Raw genomic sequence first — 22,054 nt, 5'->3', positions numbered from 1 at the left:
ATAGAAAGTGTGAAAAATCGGGATGGGGGTGGAGGGTAATAGGCACCTATATAAGAAAAAACCCCAAATATCGGGACTGCCCCTACAAAATCAGGAATCTGGTCACCCTAAAAAGAAAAGGAGTACTTGTGGCACCTTAGAGACTAACCAATTTATTTGAACATGAGCTTTCGTGAGCTATAGCTCACTTCATCGGATGCATACTGTGGAAACTGCAGAAGACATTATATACACAGAGACCATGAAACAATACCTCCTCCCACCCCACTCTCCTGTTGGTAATAGCTTATCTAAAGTGATCATCACCCTAGTCTCTCTAATGCTTACAACTCTTAGGAGGCAGAAACCAGAGTGATCAATCAAGGCAGGCTGGGAGAGGCAACACCCCGAAGACTAATGTTCCCTCTTATTTTTTATATCCATGTGCAGAATGAATTTTGTTATGTGCACCAATATGGAGGTGATGTGTGGCAGGAGTGGGGCCGAGGGGTTCGGAGTGTGGGAGGGGACTCAGGGCTGGGGCAGACGGTTGGGGTGAGGGCTCTGGGGTGGGGCCAGGGATGAGGGACTTGGGGTGCAGGAGAGGGCTCAGGTCTTGGGCAGAGGATTGGACTAGGACTGCAGGGGGGTGCGGGCTCTGGAGTGGGACTGGGGACGAGGGGTTTGGGGTGTAGGCTGTCCTGGGGCTGGGGCCAGAAGGCTCCCCCCAGCCTTCTCCCTGCTGGCAGCAGCCCCGGGGCTGGGGCCAGAAAATTCCCCCCAGGCCCTCTCCCCATCAGCAGTAGCTCTGGAGGAGAGGCACCTCTCCCCGCCGGCAGCAGAACCAGGGCCAACTTGCTCCCCTCCCCACAAACCCCCTATTTCTGTCCTCTCCAGGCCCTTGTGGTTGCATGCCTGCGCAGCCCTTTACAGCCTGCCACATGGCCACGCAGCTTGGAGGCAACTTAGCTGAAGACCCAGGCAGCTAAAGATACTTCCAAAGAGTTATGTTCATTAAAGTTTAATTCGGAAGTTATTAAAAGGAGAAATCATATAAACACTTGCTATTTCAGAACAACTTCAAATTCCACCCAAACTTCTGGAACATATATGTATTTGTGAACACACAGAAAATGGTGGTGAGCACAACAGTTTAATTCTCCCTCTAAACAATCCTAGTCCTGAGTAAATTATATCTGTAGACTTTCCTACTAGACGAAAGGAAATTTTCAGGTAAGAGATTTTCCTATTGTTCACAGGGAAAGTTTGCAGACCCATTAAAATGTGATGTCCAATAGCAGTGTCAACAGGAGGAAAAACAAAGGATGAATTAGAAGATGTCTCACTTATAAAAAAAAACGCATTAACAATTACACCTCAGGAAACTATGCACCTGCGTAATTTTCCCCATAATATGTTTCACTGTGCCTAGGCAGGTAATATTGCATAAAATGGCCATTAACCATAAAGGACATAGTATACTCCTGGGGGAATTCTGCACCAAAAAATTAAACATTTTGCAAAATTCTGCACATTTTATTTGTCAACGTAACACAATATAATCATACCAGTTTCAATTATTTTGGTAATTTATTTCAAAATACCTGTCAGCAAATATGTCTAACAATACAGACAACAAAAAAGATTCAAGAAATGTTTTTGACAAATAGATTCCTTACTAGGCACATTATTACAGAACTGAATAATAATTCATTTAAACTACAGTACAGAACCATATTTTCCGCACCCCTCAGAAGCAATGCAAAGGCTTGAGGGAGTCAGGGGTAACGGAAGAGCTGATGGGGAGGGAAATACTTGCTGGGAAGTGGGTGTGAACGTGGAGGGCTGCTGGATATAGGTGGGAAACAGGTTTTTTTTGGGAGGGCAGGTAGGGATTGTTACGGAGCGTCCCCCATGCAGACCCTAGCTGACCCCTAGTCTCTCCCATTCAGTCAGGCATGTCTGCTTCTGTCCCCATGTGTCCCTGCACCCCCACTCAGACACCCACTCCCCCCATCCCATGTGTCCGTGAACCCTCCTCCCTTGTCCCCATGTGTCTCTGTGCCCCCACTCAGCCAACCCCGTCCCCATGTGGCCCTACACCCCCTCACCCATCCCCATATGTCCCTGCACCACCCAATCCCCAAGTGTCCCTCAGCTAGCCCCTTCCCCTCATCTCCATATGTCCCTGCACCCCGTCCCCATGTGGCCCTGCACCTCCCTCGACCAATCCCCTCTGCCCATGGCCCTGCACCTCCACTCCCATTCAACCCATGCCCCAGTCTCTGTCCTCCCCCACTAGCCCTTATGAGCCCTTCTGACCCGCCCCCCCCCGCAGCAGCGCCATGCTGTCTGTCTCCCCATATCGCCGGTCTCCTGATCTGGCCCAACAGGCACTGTGAAGAAGGCAGGCTCTCTCTCTTCCCTACTTTACCTGGGACTGACTAGAAGCAGCTGCTGTGTTCTAGCGTCACAGCACCTCAGGCAAAATGCGGAACTGCAGCAACTTTTCAGCAGAAGCTATTTTCTGCACACAAAAAATTAAAAATATGTGCAGCACATGAAATATGCGCGCGCGCACACACACACACAGTGCCACAGAATTCCCCCAGGAGTGAAAGTAAAATAACAGATCACATTGAGAATAGAGATAGCATTAAACAATTTTGTGGTAATAAAGTCCATAATTACTTTTCCATGATTTTTTCCCGTTGGCCACCTGGGGATGTGAGTGGGGGCCCAGGGCTGAGAGCAGGGGCTACTGCTCTCAGCCACAGGGCAGCCAGGGTTCCTACTGTCACCTGCATGAATGGCGGGGCTGTCAAAACTGCAGTGAAAGCCTAATACTGGGGAATCCACAATTTCTGCAGTATCACAAGTTAAGTAGGGCCTTACATGACACAGCAAAGCACAGCTTGATGACACAGCAAAGAATGAGATACCTACTATTTGCTGCTTAGACTTGCACTTTCAAGGACCTGGAACTCAGATTCTTCTGTAAACAATGTAAAGAGATGTCCAAAATGCCCTTCATGGACGATCTCCAGAGATTTGTCTTCCTCCTGAAAGACTATGGATGGCCAAAATAGTAGAAAATTTTCTGGATCTAAGAAGGAAATCAAGCAACTTGAGAGTATTTCACAGCCTACTCTAGGAGGCATGGTGTTTCAGTTTCCACAAGGCAAGCTTCATACCCTGCAGGTTTGGGTAGGTCAAAGGCGTGTGGTAGATGAGATCTCAAGAGATTAGTACTAACTCATGGAGGACACACTATCTGGGAAGGCAAGGGCATGCGGGCCAGAAGAGGAAATCAGGATTACCAACCAAAACTCAAGCCAAGATGACCCCTTTGACCATCTGGATGCAAAGGTTAACAGTAAAAAGGGATCACTGTAGATCAGATAAGGAAAGTGGTAGTGCATCCACTGTAGTCTCTAAGCGAAAATATTTGCAGAATTTGGTTATCTTCCCTATGAACTGGATTGCAACATGAGTCTCTTGCGGAAGGAACCGACTCTATATAATCTGACTGAAGACTCGCTGGTTTAACTCTGATTCTCCCACTTCCAGCTCATTATGACTGAGCCATTCAGCCTATCGATATCTCTGAGTCACAAATCCAGGTATTTCAAGATCTGCAATATAATCTTTTGTTGTTTGTTCTTTTTGGACATGAGCTAAACTATGGTAGTAGTTATACCATTCTCCTCATAAATGTGTGACTCAGAGCACCTTTGAAAACAAGCTGACACTTGCATGCTCACAATTCCAGAAGGTTGATTCTAGACTAGGACTTCAGAAGAGTACACCACTTGCCTTGTGTTATATAAGATTCCATCTAGCTCCCCATCCTGACAGGCTGTCAGTCATCATGCAGATTGCTAGTGGATCTGCCAAAGATTTTCCCTTAGGAGTGGGAAGAGCTCTATTTTTAACCCGTAGAGAGATCCTGTCTACCTCTGACAGAGGTAGAACACTGAGAAGCAACATCAGTGCAGTTTGCCAGGCATGCCTGAAGGCGGTACTGACAGGCCTCACTGTGGGGAAAAAATATCTTTAAAAAGATACTTTTTGCCAGCTTCTTAGCCGGGAAGAAGCCTAGCAGTTTCAAACCAGACAGAGCAGTAAACTCCCACTCAAAGAATCCTAGTTTATAACCTCATATTGGTCCAAAACCTGACACTCAGTTGATGGTGTCAGTGGCATGATGAATCCAATGAGTCCAACATTAACCACTTAATACACAAAAGATCATACGTACTCAAACAATGCTGTATAGCTGATGGTAATTTGAAACATCATCATGGGGGAGAACTACTTTATCCCAGCTGATATGAAATATTTATATTACTGTAACTATGCATGCTTACACTTCAGCACAACTCTAATGAAGTGCTTTGGTACTCACAATCAGTTACATTTTATTGTGTAAATACAATATTATGGTGTGTTAAAATTGAAATTAAAATTAAAATTTGTAATTTGGGAGGGTGATTATAAGCCAAACAAACCAATACCTGATAAGAAAATAAGTAACTTTTTGCCAGAACTACTTAAGTCTTAATTTAAGTTAGCTTTAGAATTTAAAAGCACAAGACAGTAAGCCTGATTTATATTCAATTGCTGCACCTTCCTGGTTCTTTTTTATTGAAAGATATTCCTCACACATCCATTTAGCAGAGTGACAAGTTTTCTTGGAGGCTCATTTTCAATTATTTATATTAAAGGTCCACATCTCTTTTTGTTAATTCCAAACTCACATCCTACTTTCACTTAATGGCAATTCCATTATTCCTACTGAATATTATGACTCCATATCAATTAGAAAATTTTGAACAACTCTTATTCTCCCCGGGGATACAGTGGGAGAGAGAAAATAAGTCTCTCAAAACTTTACACTGATAAAATATTCTCCTCTTCCAAGAGCTAAATGTGAATTTTAATAAAACAAGTGATGTCCAAGGCCACGTGTCAGCGACTGCTAAGTATAGGTGATCAACCATTATATTTCAGTAGTGTACTGGCTATGGCATGATCCTTTACTGCAGGAACTGCAACATGTTGCCTAATCTAAATAAACCAAATAACGGATGAATTAAGCAGAGATACTCACAGGAACTCTTTTTCTAGAAACCACACAAAGAATGCCAGACTGGTACAGCAAAACTGGATAAACCACTAAGAATGAAAGATAGTATATCAGGTGAAAACCTACCAAAACACCCAGCAATGGTGGGGCTGAAGCACAGTGAAGGTTTCGAGTTTATTCAACATGTCCAATAAGCAGTACCATAAGGCATAGGTGCCTTCTCAAAAAATGGAGGCTAGTTTTCATACATCTTTCTAGCCTCTGCTGCAACAGGAAAGCAATTCTTAAAAATGATATATAAGGAATCAAAAATTCATTTTAATCATCTCAGACTACCAACTATTATGGCCCTGGTGCCGAACTACCGTATATACTCCTTCATTAGCCTGTTCGTTTATAAGCCGACCCCCCAAGATGGATAGGTAAAAATAGCAAAAACTGTATGACCCTTTCATAAGCCGACCCTATATTCAGAGGTTGACAAACTGGCTCCTGGCCCGTTAGGGTAAGTTTTATTTACTTGGAGCGTTCACAGGCACGGAGCCCCTCAGCTCCCAGTGGCTGCGGTTTGTCATTCCCAGCCAATGGGAGCTGCGGGAAGTGGTGGCACTTCCCGCAGCTCCCATTGGCTGGGAACGGCAAACCACAGCCACTGGGAGCTGAGGGGCTCTGTGCCTGCAGATGCTCCAATTAAACAAAACTTACCAAACTGCCAGCGGCTTACCCTGACAGGCTGGGAGCCAAAGTTTTCCAACTGCTATATTTTAAAAGCTGGCATCACAACAAACACTCAAAAGTTTTGCTAGAATTATTTTAATGTAATCTAATGAAAAACCTGTTATAACAACAATTGAACAAATATGTATTTGCCTTCAAAATTACAGTCAATATTTAAAATCAGTAAATGGATATTTAAAACAAGTAACTTAGAACAATATGAGACTTTAAAAAGTCTTAAAATCCTTCAAAGTCTGAATCAGTCTCTGATTCACCAAACAGTTCATTAAACTCGGCTTCAGTCACAGCTGCACCTGCATGGTCATTGTAGATGTCGGCAGTGTCATCTTCAGACTCAGATTCCTTCTCATCATCAGTCTCTGTTGTGTCATCATCTTCTGACCCGTTGAGTGCATTGCTGAGACAGCATTTCCTAAATGATTTTTCTATCATTTCCAAGGGAACGGACACCCACGCATCCTTGATCCATTGGGTGACCAGACTGATTTCGGGCTTCATAAGATTCCTGCCTTTTTTCAACTTCACCATGCCTGAGCACATCCATTCAGACCACATTTTGCGTAGCCTGTCTTTAAAGGGTTTGTTCAGGCAGACATCAAGCGGCTGTAGAACTGAAAAGTTAAGCCTCCAGGTATTACAGCCAAAGTAGTTTTCATATTTTTGGCCTCATTTTTCACCTCATCCGTCTTGTGTGCCCTGAACATGTCCCAAACGAGCATAGCAGGTTTCTTGAAACGTGCTCCTGGTCTCTTATTCCACACTTTTTCCAGACATTCAATAGTCCCACTTTCATCCATCCATCCCTTTTTGTGTGCATGTATGATGACACCTGTAGGAAATTTCATGTTTTTAGGCAAGGTTTTTCTTTTAAAAATAACAGGATGGAGCTTTGATCCATTTGCCAAACATGATAAAACCACCGTAAAATGGATTTTTTCATGGTCAGTGGTTTTAATTACAACTGTTTTTTCACCAACAGCGATTACCGTTCTGTTGCTCGGGAGATCGAATGTCATCGGTGTTTCGTCCATATTTCCTATTTGTGACAGTTCAAATGCATATTCCTTTCGATATTTTATAATAAACTTCGGAAAGATTCGAATTTTTCTTCCAGATCTCTCAGCAGCTTTTGCGCTATCTTTGTTCGCTGATGACAGAGACTATGACGGTTCATGAAGCAAGTACACCAACTCGCTGATGCGACAAACACTGATGGCTTTACTGACTTGCATTTGTCTTCTTTATACATTTGCAGAGTAGGCAGACGAATTCCAGTTCTAGTGACAATGTACCCATTTTGTCGACATTCAACAACCCAATTATTGAGATCTTTCTCCAGCTCAGAAAATGAAGCGCACCTCATTGGACATTTTTTCTTGCTTCTTGGTATGTCTTTTAGTGTTTTATTTTTTTGCCATTCTCTTACTTGCTTCTCATTGATACAGAATTCACGAGCAGCAGCGCAATTATTGTTTGTTTCTGCATATTCAACAACTTTAAGTTTGAATGCTGCATGATAAGCACACCTTTTTCTTTTTATTTCACCGTTGTTCATTTTAAATACCAGTATGAAAATTGATTATTATTGTAGTTATAGATTTTGTAGGACTTTATATAGGAATGTCACCTGCTTTATCACCGTCAAATTATTATTGTTCTTTGTTTATTTCAAAGCAGCCCTTTAGACTGGCATGTCTGTGGGGATAACATGCGATTTCAATTTTAATAGATATTCCATCAATTCTGCACATTATATTTTCATATTGGCTCAAGACTTATGAGGTCCATAGGTAGAAATGCATGAAGAGATCAAATTACACAGTAGCGGACTGACACCAGTGCTATAGTACTATCATTCATTATATTTTTCTGACTGGCTTATAAGGTATAGCATTTTGTGAAATGCATGGGTCAAACTGTGTCATGCAGATCTGCACTGCTCTTTTAAGTATTCCTTTCAAGCCAATCTAGCCCACTAAACAAAGCCTTTGCAACTTTAAAAGGCTGCAATATTGACATCAATAAATGCATCGGCAAACTCTGGCTCCCAGCCTGTCAGGATAAGCCGCTGGCGGGTCGGGACGTTTTGTTTACCTGGAGAGTCTGCAGGCATGGACCCCTCAGCTCCCCGTGGCCGCGGTTCGCCATTCCCAGCCAATGGGAGCTGCAAACCGCAGTCACAGGGTGCTGAGGAGCTCCATGCTTGCAGACGCTCCAGGTAAACAAAATAACAACGTATTAGATATTCAATTCAATAATTCCAAATTTTGGTGTAGACCCTTTTATAAGCCACTCTTTGATGAGTCACTTTTTTACCAAAAATATTCGGCTTATGAACGAGTATATACGGTACTCAGTCTCTCCGCAAAAAGCCTAATCAAAATCAGCTTCCTCAAGACACTTATTCCAGGGACCAGCATGCTACAAAAACTTGTTATCAAAGAGACCAATCTCAAAACAAGGGACATTCAAAGTACTGAACCTAATGCAAGAACTCAAAAATCACCCTCCTGGTCACCACTGCTTCCCTTGTGCGTAAAGTTCCAGCAACAGAGGGAAAGCAACTTTTTTCAAGTTTCATAATTCTGCTCCTGCTGTGAACAAAGACAAGTGTATGCATTTACGTTATTGGGGACTTTGGAAGGGAGATATTTTTTGCTCTTCTCATCCCGTAATAGCAAGCAGCCCATGAAAGTTTGCTGTTTTTTTTTTTAAATCAAATTAGTTTCATCTTTTTGTTACTGCTCTCCAACCTCCTCTGCCTGATACAAAGCACAAAGTCCAACCTCAACAGGTTTCAGCGTCATATTTTAAATTTTCTAAATGCAGGTCTAGATAATAATACCTAGCCCTTACACAGCATGTTGAATCAGTAGATATCAAAGAAGGTCAGTATAATTGTCCCCATTTTACAGTGGGGAAACAGGGAGGTGAAGTGATGTGCCCATGGTCACCAGGCAGGAGAGTGGCAGAGCTGGGAATAAAACCCAGGTCTCCTGACTCCCAGTTGAGTGCTCTATCCAATAGGCCACTGACATACAAGCTCTCTAAATGTACAAATATCTCATTGCAGGTTCATGGGCAAAAAAACCAAATACATTGTGAGTTTTCACCCAGAGGTGCAAAGATTAATTAGAAGTGTAGAGAAACAGACTGATACTCATGTCTTCAACAGTTAGTTTTAAGGGCACTGATGGGACCTGCCTTTAAGTTACTCAGGAAAGTACTAGATCATCTGCTTTAAAAAAAAAAAAAAAAAAATAGTATTCTTGTTGGTAACCTACTCCATCTGATTTAGAACTATAAAACAGTTATCTCAGTAACCTCAAATCACGTTCCATCAAGTAAAACTAATACAGCATACTCCCAGTTATCCAACTACCAGGAGGGACTCAGGATTTTATTCAGATAATAGGAAGTTCGGATAATCAATAAGGAGCAGCAGCATAGGAAGCCCTCTACAGTTCCACCGTCAGGGCTCTGCTCACTCACTCTCCATTATTGCAGGCACAAGCTGAAAGAGGGAGACTAAGGTCCTGGCAGGGCAGAGCAGAGACCCTCAGCCCAGACTCTGCTCTGCCCCATCAGGACCGCAGCCTTCCCGGCACCTCCACACAAAGATAGGCTCCCCTGCAGCAGACATGCCAAACCCGCAAAAAAAAAAAAAAAAAAAAGGCAGAAATTGGGCTTGTTTTTGGCTTAATTGGTTTGAGCTGCTTGTAGGCTAGTTTTTAGCTTGTAGGCTAGTTTTTTTTTAAATCGGCTCCCAGCGAGCAGGGGCAAAGGGGGGGGCAGGGGAGGAGGAGTCAGGGGTACACAGCAGGCCCACCACAGTCCCAGACTGCACGCCGTGGGATCTAGTCACAGACTATTGGGGTTCTTAGGGATTGGCTTGTTTTGAAATTGTATTAGCTTGATTTTGGCTTATTGTGAAAGTAGGGGTACTTATTTACCGCATGAAAGTTGGTAACTGTACCCTGCAGCCGGGGGCCTCTGCTCTGTTATGCAAATCCCTTCCCAGCATGGGGGAGTAGGAAGGGATTCGAATAAGGCAGAGGTTCAGATAACAGGATTTTGGAAAAATCAGGACTATACTGCACAATAGTACCACAGTTTATTTCAAAATTGGGTATCTTAATTTTTATGTATTACACACATCTCCACACCCAAAAACCCTAACCAAAGATACTATAAGGAACTGAAATGGCATATGCTAGATATCATGAAAACTGCAAAGACAAAAGAACCTCCATTTTCAATAAAAATTATCACCCCTATTTTAGCATGAACATCATCAAAATCATTAATAATTATCTAATTCTTTTCTAAATTAGACTCCGGTATTTGATTGTAACCTCTTGTAGCAATGAATTCAACTCCATAGGCTATGTGCGTTGAACAGTATTTCTGTTTTGTTCTAAGTTTACTGAGAGCCCCCCACATACACTTTGTATTACAAGACAATGTAGAAATACAATCTAGAATTTTAAATATTGCAGACAAGCTTTTCTAACTTCTTTCAAAGTTAAAACCCTAGTTTATTATGATCTCTAGGCATATTTAACTATCACCATACTTCAGGCCACCTTCTCCAGACCTTTTTGGGCTCTTAAGTGTCAAACTAGACGTTACTCTAAGCAAGTATTATACTCAGTTATGCCAACACATATTTTCTGGGTTATTCTTTATCTTTTTAAAAATTCACTCAAGTACCTAATATGCTTTTTTTGCCACAATAGCTGCATAAACAGAAGATTTCTCCAAACCTCACTGCCAACTGTATTCAAGTTGAATATCATATGCTGGTAGTTTCATTTCTAAATTAAATGATTTAAAGCATAATAAAGTCAAAAGTGAAGGACTCCCTCACCCAAAGCCCACATCCCATTATTCAAAACTACTAAACATAGCCAAAACAAATTTTACAAAACAAAATTTTATCAAAACTTTCACTTTTGCGCTAAAAAGCACAAGAAAGCTTCACTGAAAGCTCTTCTCCCCTCAGAAATCAATGCTCAAGTACATTATAATCAAATATGTTATAATTAAGATTGTTATAAATACACGCACCCCAAGAATAAATTGCATCTTTGTTATATCAGAAATTAAGTTTTATGACTTAAAGGAAAAAACAAAAAAACAAGAAAGTGGAATTTCTTAATTACAATATACCAGACTTGTGATTCTACTTTCCTATTTTTAGTAAGAATTGTGCAGAATGCTACAACTCATATTACTGATCAAACTTGCGGTTGATTTTGTCTATCAAATTAATACGTCTGTGTTTGGTTTACATTAAGATCACAGTTCTCATTTGAGAACTTCCAGTATGGATGGAGAAAGTTAATACCAATCTATAATTAGTCCCTTAACGGTTCATATATTTCATAATTTTCCTTACTAGTTTCGTATGAACTAAGCTCTCCTCAGTCTTTTCTTTCAACTTGATTTTGCAATTGGCAAGATAAGTATATTGCAATCCTTTAAATGGCTAGTGATTGCCTAGTTTACAAGACAGCTATCAATCAAATGACTAAACTGGCCAGAAGTTTATAAGGATATGAACCACCTCATTCAGCAATGAACCATTAGAGGACAGTGCTGTATTGAAACATCCAATGCACTATATACGACCCCCTTGGCTGAGGAACTAGGATTCCCACCACAATGCTATCTTTGAACTATGCTTCAAGGTTCTGTTTTTCATAGTGGCCTTAAACAATAAAAAAGATCTGTCAGTTTCATTCTCAAACTATGATTAGCAGCACTTGAGAGAGATCTAGGATCATGTATAGCTGGTGTTTCTCCAGCGCCTGGAAGTGGGATAAACTGAGCAACAAAACTCCTGTTAACTCCAATGAAAGAAGAAGGTAGCCCTTTGACAACAAATACTCTAAGTATTTATTGATAAAATTTTTCATCTGAATAAATAGCAAGACATGCCACTATTACCAACATAACTTGTCACACTATTTTCAGCTTTAATAAATCTAACAGCAGTCAGTATCAAATACACCTACAGTACTCCTAACTTGGCAAAGCAATATAACCCGTCTATTACTCAGTTTTGAGTTCTGTCCTAACTGTGAGATTATGAGATGACAATGGTCACAACGCTTCCCTGTAAATACTGATTGGTCAAAGTTTTTTAAATGTTGAATTTTATTTTTTCTTAACACATCTGTACAAATCATTGTTACTTTATCTTACATTTCATTGCCACTACAAAAAATTATATGATTTTATTAAACTAATGTTAAAATTATATAACGCACATGTTAAGGAAAGAGTGTCTGTCCATCTTACCAAAAGTTATTTTTGGCCAATAATCACTTGGTGAAATTCTATAGCCTGTGTTGTGAATGAGGTCACACACTTTTGGCCTTAAAAATCAATGACTATTCACTGAATCTTAGATATTCAACTTAAGATAGAATGATATATCTCAGTACACACTACTAACACTTAGCATACAGACACATTAAGTATAAAAGAGTTCGTCATTTTATAAATAGTAAAATCACAATTGTGCGCATAACCATTTTCATCAAATTTTCCCTGTGCAATCTAATATTTTGATTTTTTTAAATGTAACTAGTATGACTTTATTTTCTGTTATTTTTATTCAGGAACATTTACTTCACAGTGAAGTCTGAGACAACACAACTCAATACTAATTGGCCACAATCCTGTTGGCACTTTGGGCAGTGCCAAAAGATCACCCAAGGCAGGCACACTCAAATAAAGCAGGCAGATTACATTTAAGGAGTTCAAATCCTCCCTACACAAAAAGGCATAGCCTGGGCCAATTCTGGCAACAGATCTTGAAAGCAGGGGGATGGATTTAACAGTGAGCTATTTTTACTCTTAAATTCAACCTTCTCGATTTGCAGTAAAGCATATCCCGTAGCTTTCAACATTACCAATAGCAAGGCAGTGATTACAAAGCATACTACTGAACTCCAATACTTATTTGATATGCTTTTAATAATCATGAGAAATCCCAGAAGGACATCTATACTTGACATAAAACTAAAAAGTGTTTCCCTGCAATATTTTATGTAGCCTGAACATGTTAATCTGCATGAATACTGGTTCTAACAGGAGGCAATTTTACACTCTTCTAATGAGTTTAGATTACAAATCAGATTGATCATGAGAAATTAAATCTGATCTGCTATACTGATCATTATTGGTAACTGAGTGATTTCAGTCTATTTATTTATGTTTTTATTCTAGCCCAAAACATGACAAAATCAGGAACAAAATGGAAAAACACCACTACTGTTCTCTTGCTCATATCTGTAATGATACTTTGTTTACACTTTCAAGTAAGTGACCTTTTCAATAGAAACACAACTGGATTTCACATTCCTGTAACAAGATCTTCAATGAAGAACCTCAATCAAGGATAAGCAATACTCAAAAGAAAGCATTTTTTTAAATCTTAAAATATTCCTATGTGATGCCAATAAGTTATTTGAAATATGCACCCTAAATAAGATACTGGCTGATAATCCTTTAAAGGATTAAGTCAATTACTCCCAAAATTCAGGCTTAGTAAATAGAAATGTTCATACCTTTTTTTTTAAATTACAGTGAAGAGACTATATTTAAATACTCCTCTGCGATGTTTGCAACGAATAGAGAAGTATTATGCTAGTGTAAGAGAGCCAGAAAATGAAGGTGATTAATCTATTTTCATTGTCCAAATTGAGGAAAAAGCAAAAAATTTTCATTATAAAATCTGAATTTTAGGTTTTTTTTCATTTTTAATAATTTGAGATGTTAGTAACAAAATGATTTTTTTAAACTTTAAAGGGAGCGAGAAAATATTTGGTGATATAAATACTTACAAACTACTCCAAATTAAATGTGTCTAATATTCCATAGTTACTAGAAAGACTTGGAACAAGAAGCAACGTTTTACCAGGATGGCCAGGAGCATGGTTATTAAATCCTAGCAAAATGAGTGACTTGTTAATGTAGTGTTACTCCCAGGATATTAAGTTACTCCCAGGATATTAAGAGAGACAAAGTGGGTTAGGTAATATCTTTTATTGGACCAACTTCTATTGTGAGACAGACAAGATTTAGAGGTTACACTGAGCTCTTCTTCAAGTCTGGGAAATGTACTTGTTAATGATGAACTCTGACACAATATTTTGAAGAAATTTAGGTAGTGTATGCAAAACACATACCTTGTTTATTATTGACTTAATTATATTTTTAAAGGCTGGAGCAGCTCTTAGATAAGAAAAAAAAAAAAAAGACTGACACGCAGAAAGTAACCCCAATTAAACTCTCACAATCATACATACCTTTTAAAGGTTAAAAAAGAGCCTTTATCAATTTAATGAAGACCATGCTGAGATCCCATGACAATTCAGACCTTTAACTGAAAAGCTTCAAGTGTCAATAACAAACTACCGTATATACTCTATCATAAGCCGGTTCGTTTATAAGCCAACCCCCCCTTCCCCCAAGACGGATAAGTAAAAATGGAAAAATTTTATGACCCATTCATAAGCCAACCCTATAATACAGGGGTCAGCAAACTTTGGCTCCCGGGCCATCAGGATAAGCTGCTGATGGGTCAAGATGGTTTGTTTACCTCGAGCATCCACAGGCAGGGAGGTAAACCTAAGTAAACAAGTGTCCCTGCGCACCAGTTGCTTACCCTGATGGGCTGGGACTGCAACTGGTGGAGAATTTTTTTTTTTTTTTTTTTTTTGGGGGGGGGGGGGGACTGGGAATCAGGGAAGTAACCCCTGTGACCACCCCCCACATGACCCCACCCCTAGCCCGGGACCCCCACACTCTCTGCATCCCATCCCTTCCCACCTTATCTGGGGAGGGCCAGGGGAGGATGTCTCTGACCTGGCTGGAGCTGCTCCAACATAGCATGCTCTGTGGGCAGGGCTGAGCGGCACAGCTGCAGCCTGCCAGCCCCAGAGCTGTTTTTCAGAGGCTGGGGGGAGAGCAGTGTGGCCAGAAGAGGAGAGACTCTGGTCCCACCTCCTCCCTTCTGGCTCTGCTGGCTGTGCTGCCTCTCCTTGCCCCCTCTGTTGGGAGGGAGGGGCTGTGTCCCATCTCTCCCTCTCTATACCCGTTCATAAGCCAACCCCCTTCTCTGGTGCTTCCCTTTTTTACTAAAAAATTCGGCTTATGAACGAGTATATACAGTACCTGACTTTTAAACAGGACAGAAATCTGTTTAGAGTCAAGAGATTGATGATAGATTAAAACTGCAGCTTCAACTTGTGGAGAACATCAGAACACCCAACGATTACTAAATGTATCAGTATCTGCATGGTTGATTTGAAAGAGCCTTATACTATACAGTGAAGTTGTTCCACTTTCCAAACTAGTGAATTTTAAGCAAGTAATATATTTTCAAATCTTTCAATCAAATACCAAGCCACTACAGCTATAACTTCTTAGATCTCAAGTTATAAACAAAATGTTTTAGGCTGAGAGATGGAAGAATACTCTGAGTTAGGAAGGCAGTATGGTTCAGTGGATAAAGCATCTGACTAAGAGGCAAGAGACCTGGGTTCCATTCTCAGCATTGCCAGTGGCTCATTCAGGAAATCACTTCAACTCTGTGCCTCAGTTTCTCCATTTGTTAAAAAAAAGTTATAATTATACTTACTTTCATCACATGTTTTAAGAGCTACTTATGAGAACAATAATGTGAGTAAATCTGATGACTGCCACAGTATCATAGGATCAACTATTGCCCATTACATCAGAAGAGAAAACTGGTTTTGCCTCAGCAAGCAAGAGGCTATTAAGACTGAAAGATCTAGGGGCTACAAATACTGGATGCTAGTCTTTCATTCATTGTGAGGGCGGGAGTGGAAATATTTCATATTTCATCAGCCACCATCAGATATTTTCTTAAACCTATATGAATCCCAAATGGTAACACCTTCTCATTCAGACCTTGTGCAGCAATTGTTGATTAAGGTTGAGTAATTAAGTCAGTTAGCAAAGATGCTGACCATCTTTCTCATCCATAAAGAAAGCAAAAACCAGGAACATTTTACTGGAGGCTGCTCAGAGCTTCCTGACAAGACTAGTACTTGCTTATTTTTGAATGCAACACGCTGCTTACATCAAAGCATGTTAACATATATCATATCCTCATTCGACTATCACAAATGTCAGAGAGTAAATCCTTTGGGAGCAAAAAAATAGCCTGTTTTTGTTCTGGACTCTCAAAATCCCAGTCTGGATGTCTAGTGTGCACATCAAATGTTTGATTATAGGAATGCTATATGAGTCAACCACTTTCTTTTCTGCCCCATCAAAAGAACTTCAGCAAATCAGTGACAATCACAGTAAAACACTATTCTTTTTACCAACGCAAGACAATTTTGCCATATTAGATTTGAAACAGAACCTCTTTTAAGGAACACTACCTATTATCAGCTTGTCTAAGTGGAATAAAAGGAGAATATATTACTTACAATCTATTTCGCCCCCCCCCCCCCCCCCCCCCCCACAACTTTCTAAGTTATTTCTTTGGAGAAACAGTGTTTTATCGTACCTTGTTGTTAAGCATGGTGGTTAACTGAACATTGTTCTGACGTATTTTAACATAAAAGGGTACATACTGGGATGGCATGTATAGTAAGTGAACTGACCTGCTGTGTCTGACCAATAGGTCTGGTCCTTCTATATAGTCATCAAAGGCCCCATTTTGCTTCATGTTCTACTTAAAAATTCCCTTCCACAAAAGCCTTCCCAACACCTGTACTTGTCTAAATAAAGTTAAATGTGTAAACTTAAACTTTAAAACAATTTGTATGTCTCCCATTCTGAAGGTACACACTGTGACTATTTGTTTGCTTATTCATATCCTTCCTATAGACTTTGCAAACCAATGATGATTCAAGGACAGCATCTCTTACATCTCAACAGTTCTGTTTATACCCAGTAAACATTGCTTATTTTTGGCTAAGAGAGACATTCTAGGTTGATATGCCTGCAATTATACATACCAGCTTCGGTTTAGTATGCATGTGTGTACCCTCTTTCTACTCTTCTTGGGAGACAACAGAGTATTGAAATGTATAATACAGTGCAGCCATTCTCAAAGAGCACGTAGAATTCTGGGGCCTGCTAACCCTGTGAGAGACTTCATAAAACCTGGCAGCATTTTAACAATGAACAACAGAAAAAAAACCCTCTATAATTTTGGGTGTATCAGAGAATATGCAATTTTAAAAGTTCTACCAAAAAAATTAGTGAGCGTATTCCTGTAGGTTTAATTTTAATTGACTAAATGGGTAGAGAATAATTCAAATCTGATATGAAAATTATAGTTTGTTGTAAATCTGTCTTCTGTAATAAGCAAGCTTTATGCCCTGTTGATAAAACATGGGCTACCTAAAGCTATTTTTCAGGAACATAGTTGTCCTCTATAAGACAAGATCACATCAGTTTATTCTACTTGCCCATTTAAAGGGTTCTACAAATAAGCCACCAAAATGATTCTAAAATTTCCCAAAGAACGCAAGAAAAGACTGCTCTGCTCCCCAAAATACTATAAATAGAAAAAGAACTTGAAGAATTAACACTGTTAAACGTAAAAAGTTAAATACAAAGAAAGATTAAAGGATTAGCTAAGAAGTACAAGAACTGCTGATACTATTTGAAGAATTAAGGAATTTATGTTTATGCAAATAGATTTATTTATATTTTCTCAAAATTAACAGTAACAGTTTTGTTTCAGAATAAAAGCTTTAATAAATTGTTCACTTAATGCCCATTGTCAATCTGTGGGCACTAAAAATTACCACATAATTATGATCACCATTGCACAACTTTCTTTTGGTCCTCACCTTCCAAGGGGCCTGTCTTCCTAGCAACTGAATGTGTGTCTCTGTTCAGAACCCCCCTCACTGTTCAAGCCGGGGTTTATCAGAGAACAGTGTAATCAATCAGAGCCTATTTTAAGGGAACGGTTTTAAGCCAGTCTTAGTAAGACTACATAGCTAGCTCCCCACAAATAAATATCTGACACACAGAAGCACTTGCAATTCTCACATTCCTTTTCTTCATTACCAAAAGTTAATGAACTGCCTACTGAGACACTCCAAAGGATTAACCTAAAACTGCTCCGAAATACGCCGGCATCGTGTCATCTGCCCTCCCAAAAGGGACAAACTCCACCTGGGAAAGGAGCGTGCCGTTGCAGATCCCCTAGTTATACCAGCAGATAATGGTGCAAAATAGCACCACTCCCTCCCCGCTACAAACCCTTGATAACAGCTGGACTTAACCCAGCCGCAAGCAGAGCGAGACGACGGACAAGGAACAAACAGAGCTGAGGACACCCCGGGAAAGGGGGAGCGTCTCTCCTCACACATGCACCATCCGCCCCGGGGCCTCTCCTACCCGCTCCCCGGGGAAGACGCGCCACACAGGTTTTGGGGAGGTAGCAATCCCCGCTCCTAGCCCCCCCAGTCACTCCCGCCGATCCCCAGAGACCCGCCCCGAAAGCGGGCAGGGCAGAGATGCGGCACGTCCCTGGCCAGCTCCCAGGCGATGGAGGCCGGGCTGCCCTGTCCCCTCGGCTGGGCAGTCTGGGGAGGTTTAAGGGCCTGGCTGCGGCGCAGACGCTCCCAGGCTGAGGGCGGAGAGGCCCCGCTCCAGGCACGGGGGGGCGAGGCATGCAACGCGGGGCGGCTGCTGCGGCACCTGCCCGCCTCTGCCCGGGAGCGGCCTGGGTCGGAGCCGGGCCCGAGACACACGATTCCCTGCGGGATCTCAAGATGGCGGCGGCGGCGCCGTGTCCCGGTCACCGGCTCTGGCTCCCCGCTCCGCCGGGAGACCGGGACGGGGCCTTGCCGCCGCCGCGACCCCGGGGAAGTCGCTCCCTGGGGAAGGGGCGGACCGGGCCCGGCTCCCCCCACCACCAGCACCACCACCACCCAGCCTGTCGGCCCCGGGCGACTCGGCCCCCACCCCTCCTACCTTTGAATTTGAGGTCGGTGGGCGGATCGAGCACCAGGATCTGCTCGTGCTTAGCCAGAGTCCCAGCGGCCGCCATCTCGCTCGCTCGCTGGCTGCCGCGGGGGGAGGGGAGGAGGAGCCGGGTAGAGGCGCCGCTCGCTCACGCCGGGGAGGGGGAGCAGGACTCGCCGAACTCGGCTGGGGTCCGGACCGAGCGGCCGCCGCCTCGATCTCCCTCCGTGGGCACGCCCGCGCGTGCTCCTCTCCCCCCTTTTCCTCTAAGAATTGACTCAAGCCCCCCGCGGCGGCCGCGCGCAATGCGATCCAACGCCAACCTCGCCGCGGGCACGAGAGCGGCGACGGCAGTGGCAGAACCCAACAGGCGCATGCGCGCTTCCTCCCCTCTCTCTTCTCCTTCCGCCCCCCCTCAGTTGACAGCTCGCTAGACTTGGCCTCGCGGCCCAGCAGTCACGCGCTGCCCCTGCTGAAGCAGCAGGGGGCGCGTGAGCTAGAAGAGGCAGGCGGGAAGCGGTTCGAGGGGGAAGGAAAAAAGAGCGCATGCGCAATGTATAGCGGCGGAGGAAGTGGTGTTCGATGTGGCCAAAGTTCAGCCTGAAGACTACAGATCCCAGCATGCAATACTCTGCAAGCGGTGGGAGCATTGCATGCTAGGAATAGTAGTCTTCAAGGGCCACATCAGTGCACAAGGGGAGGGTAGAGGCCTGTGGCACCTTATACACTAACAGATGTACAGGAGCATAAGCTTTCCGGGGTGAATATCCACTTTGTGGGATGCATGTAGTGGAAATTTCTAGAGGCAGGTATAAATATGCAAGCAAGAATCAGGCTAGGGATAACAAGGTTAGTTCCACCAGGGAGGGTGAAGCCCTCTTCTAGCAGCTGAGGTGTGAACACCAAGGGAGGAGAAACTGCTTTTGTAGTTGGCTAGCCATTCACAGTCTTTGTTTAATCCTGAGCTGATGGTATCAAATTTTCAAATGGACTGAAGCTCAGCAAAAAGAACAGGAGTACTTGTGGCACCTTAGAGACTAACAAATGCTCAAAAAAATTTGTTAGTCTCTAAGGTGCCACAAGTACTTTTTGCAGATACAGACTAACACAGCTGCTACTCTGAAGCTCAGCAGTTTCTCTCTGAAGTCTGGTCCTGAAGTTTTTTTGCTGCAGGATGGCTACCTTTAAATCTGCTGTTGTGTGTCCAGGGAGGTTGAAGTGTTCTCCTACAGCGGAGGGTAGTTGAAATTGGCTTCTCCTTTATGCGAACGATGCCTGGGAAGAGGGGGAGATCCGTCCTCTGCTGAAAGTAGCACTGGATGGAGCAGGTGGAGTATCTGCCTTAGGAAAAGGTCAGTGCAAAGGCAAATAAGCTCACATTGCTATAGACACATGCAAACTGGAGCTCTGGCTTTTTAATGGTCCAGTGTAGGCTAGTCGGTCCTCAGCTGGGCAAAAACTGGAGTGTCCCAGTGTTAGAGTGTAAGAATAACATGGCCTCATCCAACGAGTGTCCAATATCCATAGCTGATACAAGCAACAGTTTAATTTTTGGTAGAAAGCAGGGCAATTCACCCTACTTTTCCTGACTTTAAACATACAATAAATTCCGAGACAAAAAAGGATTTTTCCCTTTCACTATCACTAATCCACCAAAGCTCAACACATACTGTAATCTGTCCAGAGGAGACAACTAGCCCCTCAAAATTCCAATCAGCTCAGAATTTTTCCATTGCCTTCCCTGCTCCCTTCTAAGGTTTGCATTTGATACTAGTACTTAAAAACAATACTCTCAGTGGATAACAAGACATAGGATAACATTATTTATTAACATTATAGAAGAAAATAAGGCTTAATCAAAATATTATTAAAATAACATGAACAACCATAATCCATTCAAACCCTCCCAAACCAGATAAGAACAGTACTGAATTTATTTACAGTAAAACATTTCAAGTTGTCTCTTGATCAATGTCTATTAAGAGTTTTCCACTTTTTCCTAATATTTTTCCAGTGTATGTTTTTCTCCCTCAGTTCTAGTTACACACAGACTGGTAGGTGAACATATCTTCTCTGTCATGTATTTTATTTTTCTCTTCTTTACATGGATACTTACTCTATTACATTCCCTCCTTCCCCTTTATTCTTCTTTGTATTCACTAATCCACCAAAGCTCAACACATACTGTAAGCTGTCCAGAGGAGACACCTAGCCCCTCAAAATTCCAATCAGCTCAGAATTTTTGTCATGTCATTGCCTTCTTGACTGAAAGGAATACCCTGATGGCCTCTCAATTAGTCAGATTTGTCCCTATTTGCATAACTCCAAAGGCCTAATTTTCTAAGGACCAAGAGTTGAGGAACAATTGTAAAATTTCAGCTGCCACAGATTGTTCCATTCCCACCATTCCATCCTTTCTCCTTTTGAAAGGGTACAAAATAACAAATTACACACATTCAAAGTAATAATAAGTAGATTCAGAAGAAATAAATACCTTCCATTTTCAAGTTCTTAGACACAAATCATCAAAACAAAACACTGAGGGGAAGAAAGGTTGGGATTATGTCCTGTTCATGTCTCTCCTTAATATGGCTACAGATTATACACATTTGCAATCATGGTTTCCACCACCGACACCTTGTTATATGTGGCTGCATCTGAGATAGATGTAGTATTTGTTGAGGTGTGAATATGATTTTTTTTTTCGTTCCCACCATCATCATGCTAAGAGTGAGTGAATGGATTGTGCCCGGGTGGGAGATGTAGCAAAGCAAGCATAGATGAATTATGTGATTCTTGTAGGGTTCACTAATCTTGTAGTAATAGCAAAATTGGTACAGAGGTGCAGTGTGGGTGTATTATTGGAATTATGTAAGAACCTTTACTTGTTAATGTTCTCTCTTTTGTTCAAATACAAAATTCAAATCTCTGGGGCCTTGCTGACCTGCTGTTATTTGTTATCTTCTGAAATATAAAGTTATGCCTGGGATACATATGATTTACAGTGTACTATTGCTGTAATTTACTTGGTTGCTTATGAGCTCACAGTGCAGTTTTAGGCTGCTTTGCTGTATTGTAAATCAAAGATAAATCTTAAGTCCACACTATTACCATAGATTTATAACATTATTTAAAAAAAATTTATTTACCAGTCTACAAAAATGGTTTGTTAAATATCCTGTAGGTTTTTTCAACCACTATGTATTTATTTTTATAATAGTGGCACTATATAAACATACAATATAATTCTAAAATTCAACTGGCAAAAAC

General features: G+C 41.7%; 1 protein-coding gene across 2 annotated transcripts in view; it reads right to left on the bottom strand.

Annotated features, from left to right (window-relative positions):
• Positions 1-19,309, bottom strand: part of VAPA (VAMP associated protein A) — a 42,429-nt gene extending 23,120 nt beyond the window's left edge. Inside the window, exon 1 of one of the 2 annotated variants that reach the window (XM_037892873.2) lies at positions 18,794-19,309. In XM_037892873.2, the coding sequence (XP_037748801.1) occupies positions 18,794-18,869 (76 nt within the window). In that variant the 5' untranslated portion in view covers positions 18,870-19,309. The remainder of the gene's footprint in view (positions 1-18,793) is intronic. The other variant, XM_043539886.1, reaches the window with a different exon arrangement.
• Positions 19,310-22,054: the final 2,745 nt, after the last annotated feature.

The sequence above is a fragment of the Chelonia mydas genome, chromosome 2 (genome assembly GCF_015237465.2).
Source record: "Chelonia mydas isolate rCheMyd1 chromosome 2, rCheMyd1.pri.v2, whole genome shotgun sequence".
NCBI classification, from domain to species: Eukaryota; Metazoa; Chordata; order Testudines; family Cheloniidae; genus Chelonia; species Chelonia mydas.
This window is presented reverse-complemented; position numbering and strand designations above follow the sequence as displayed.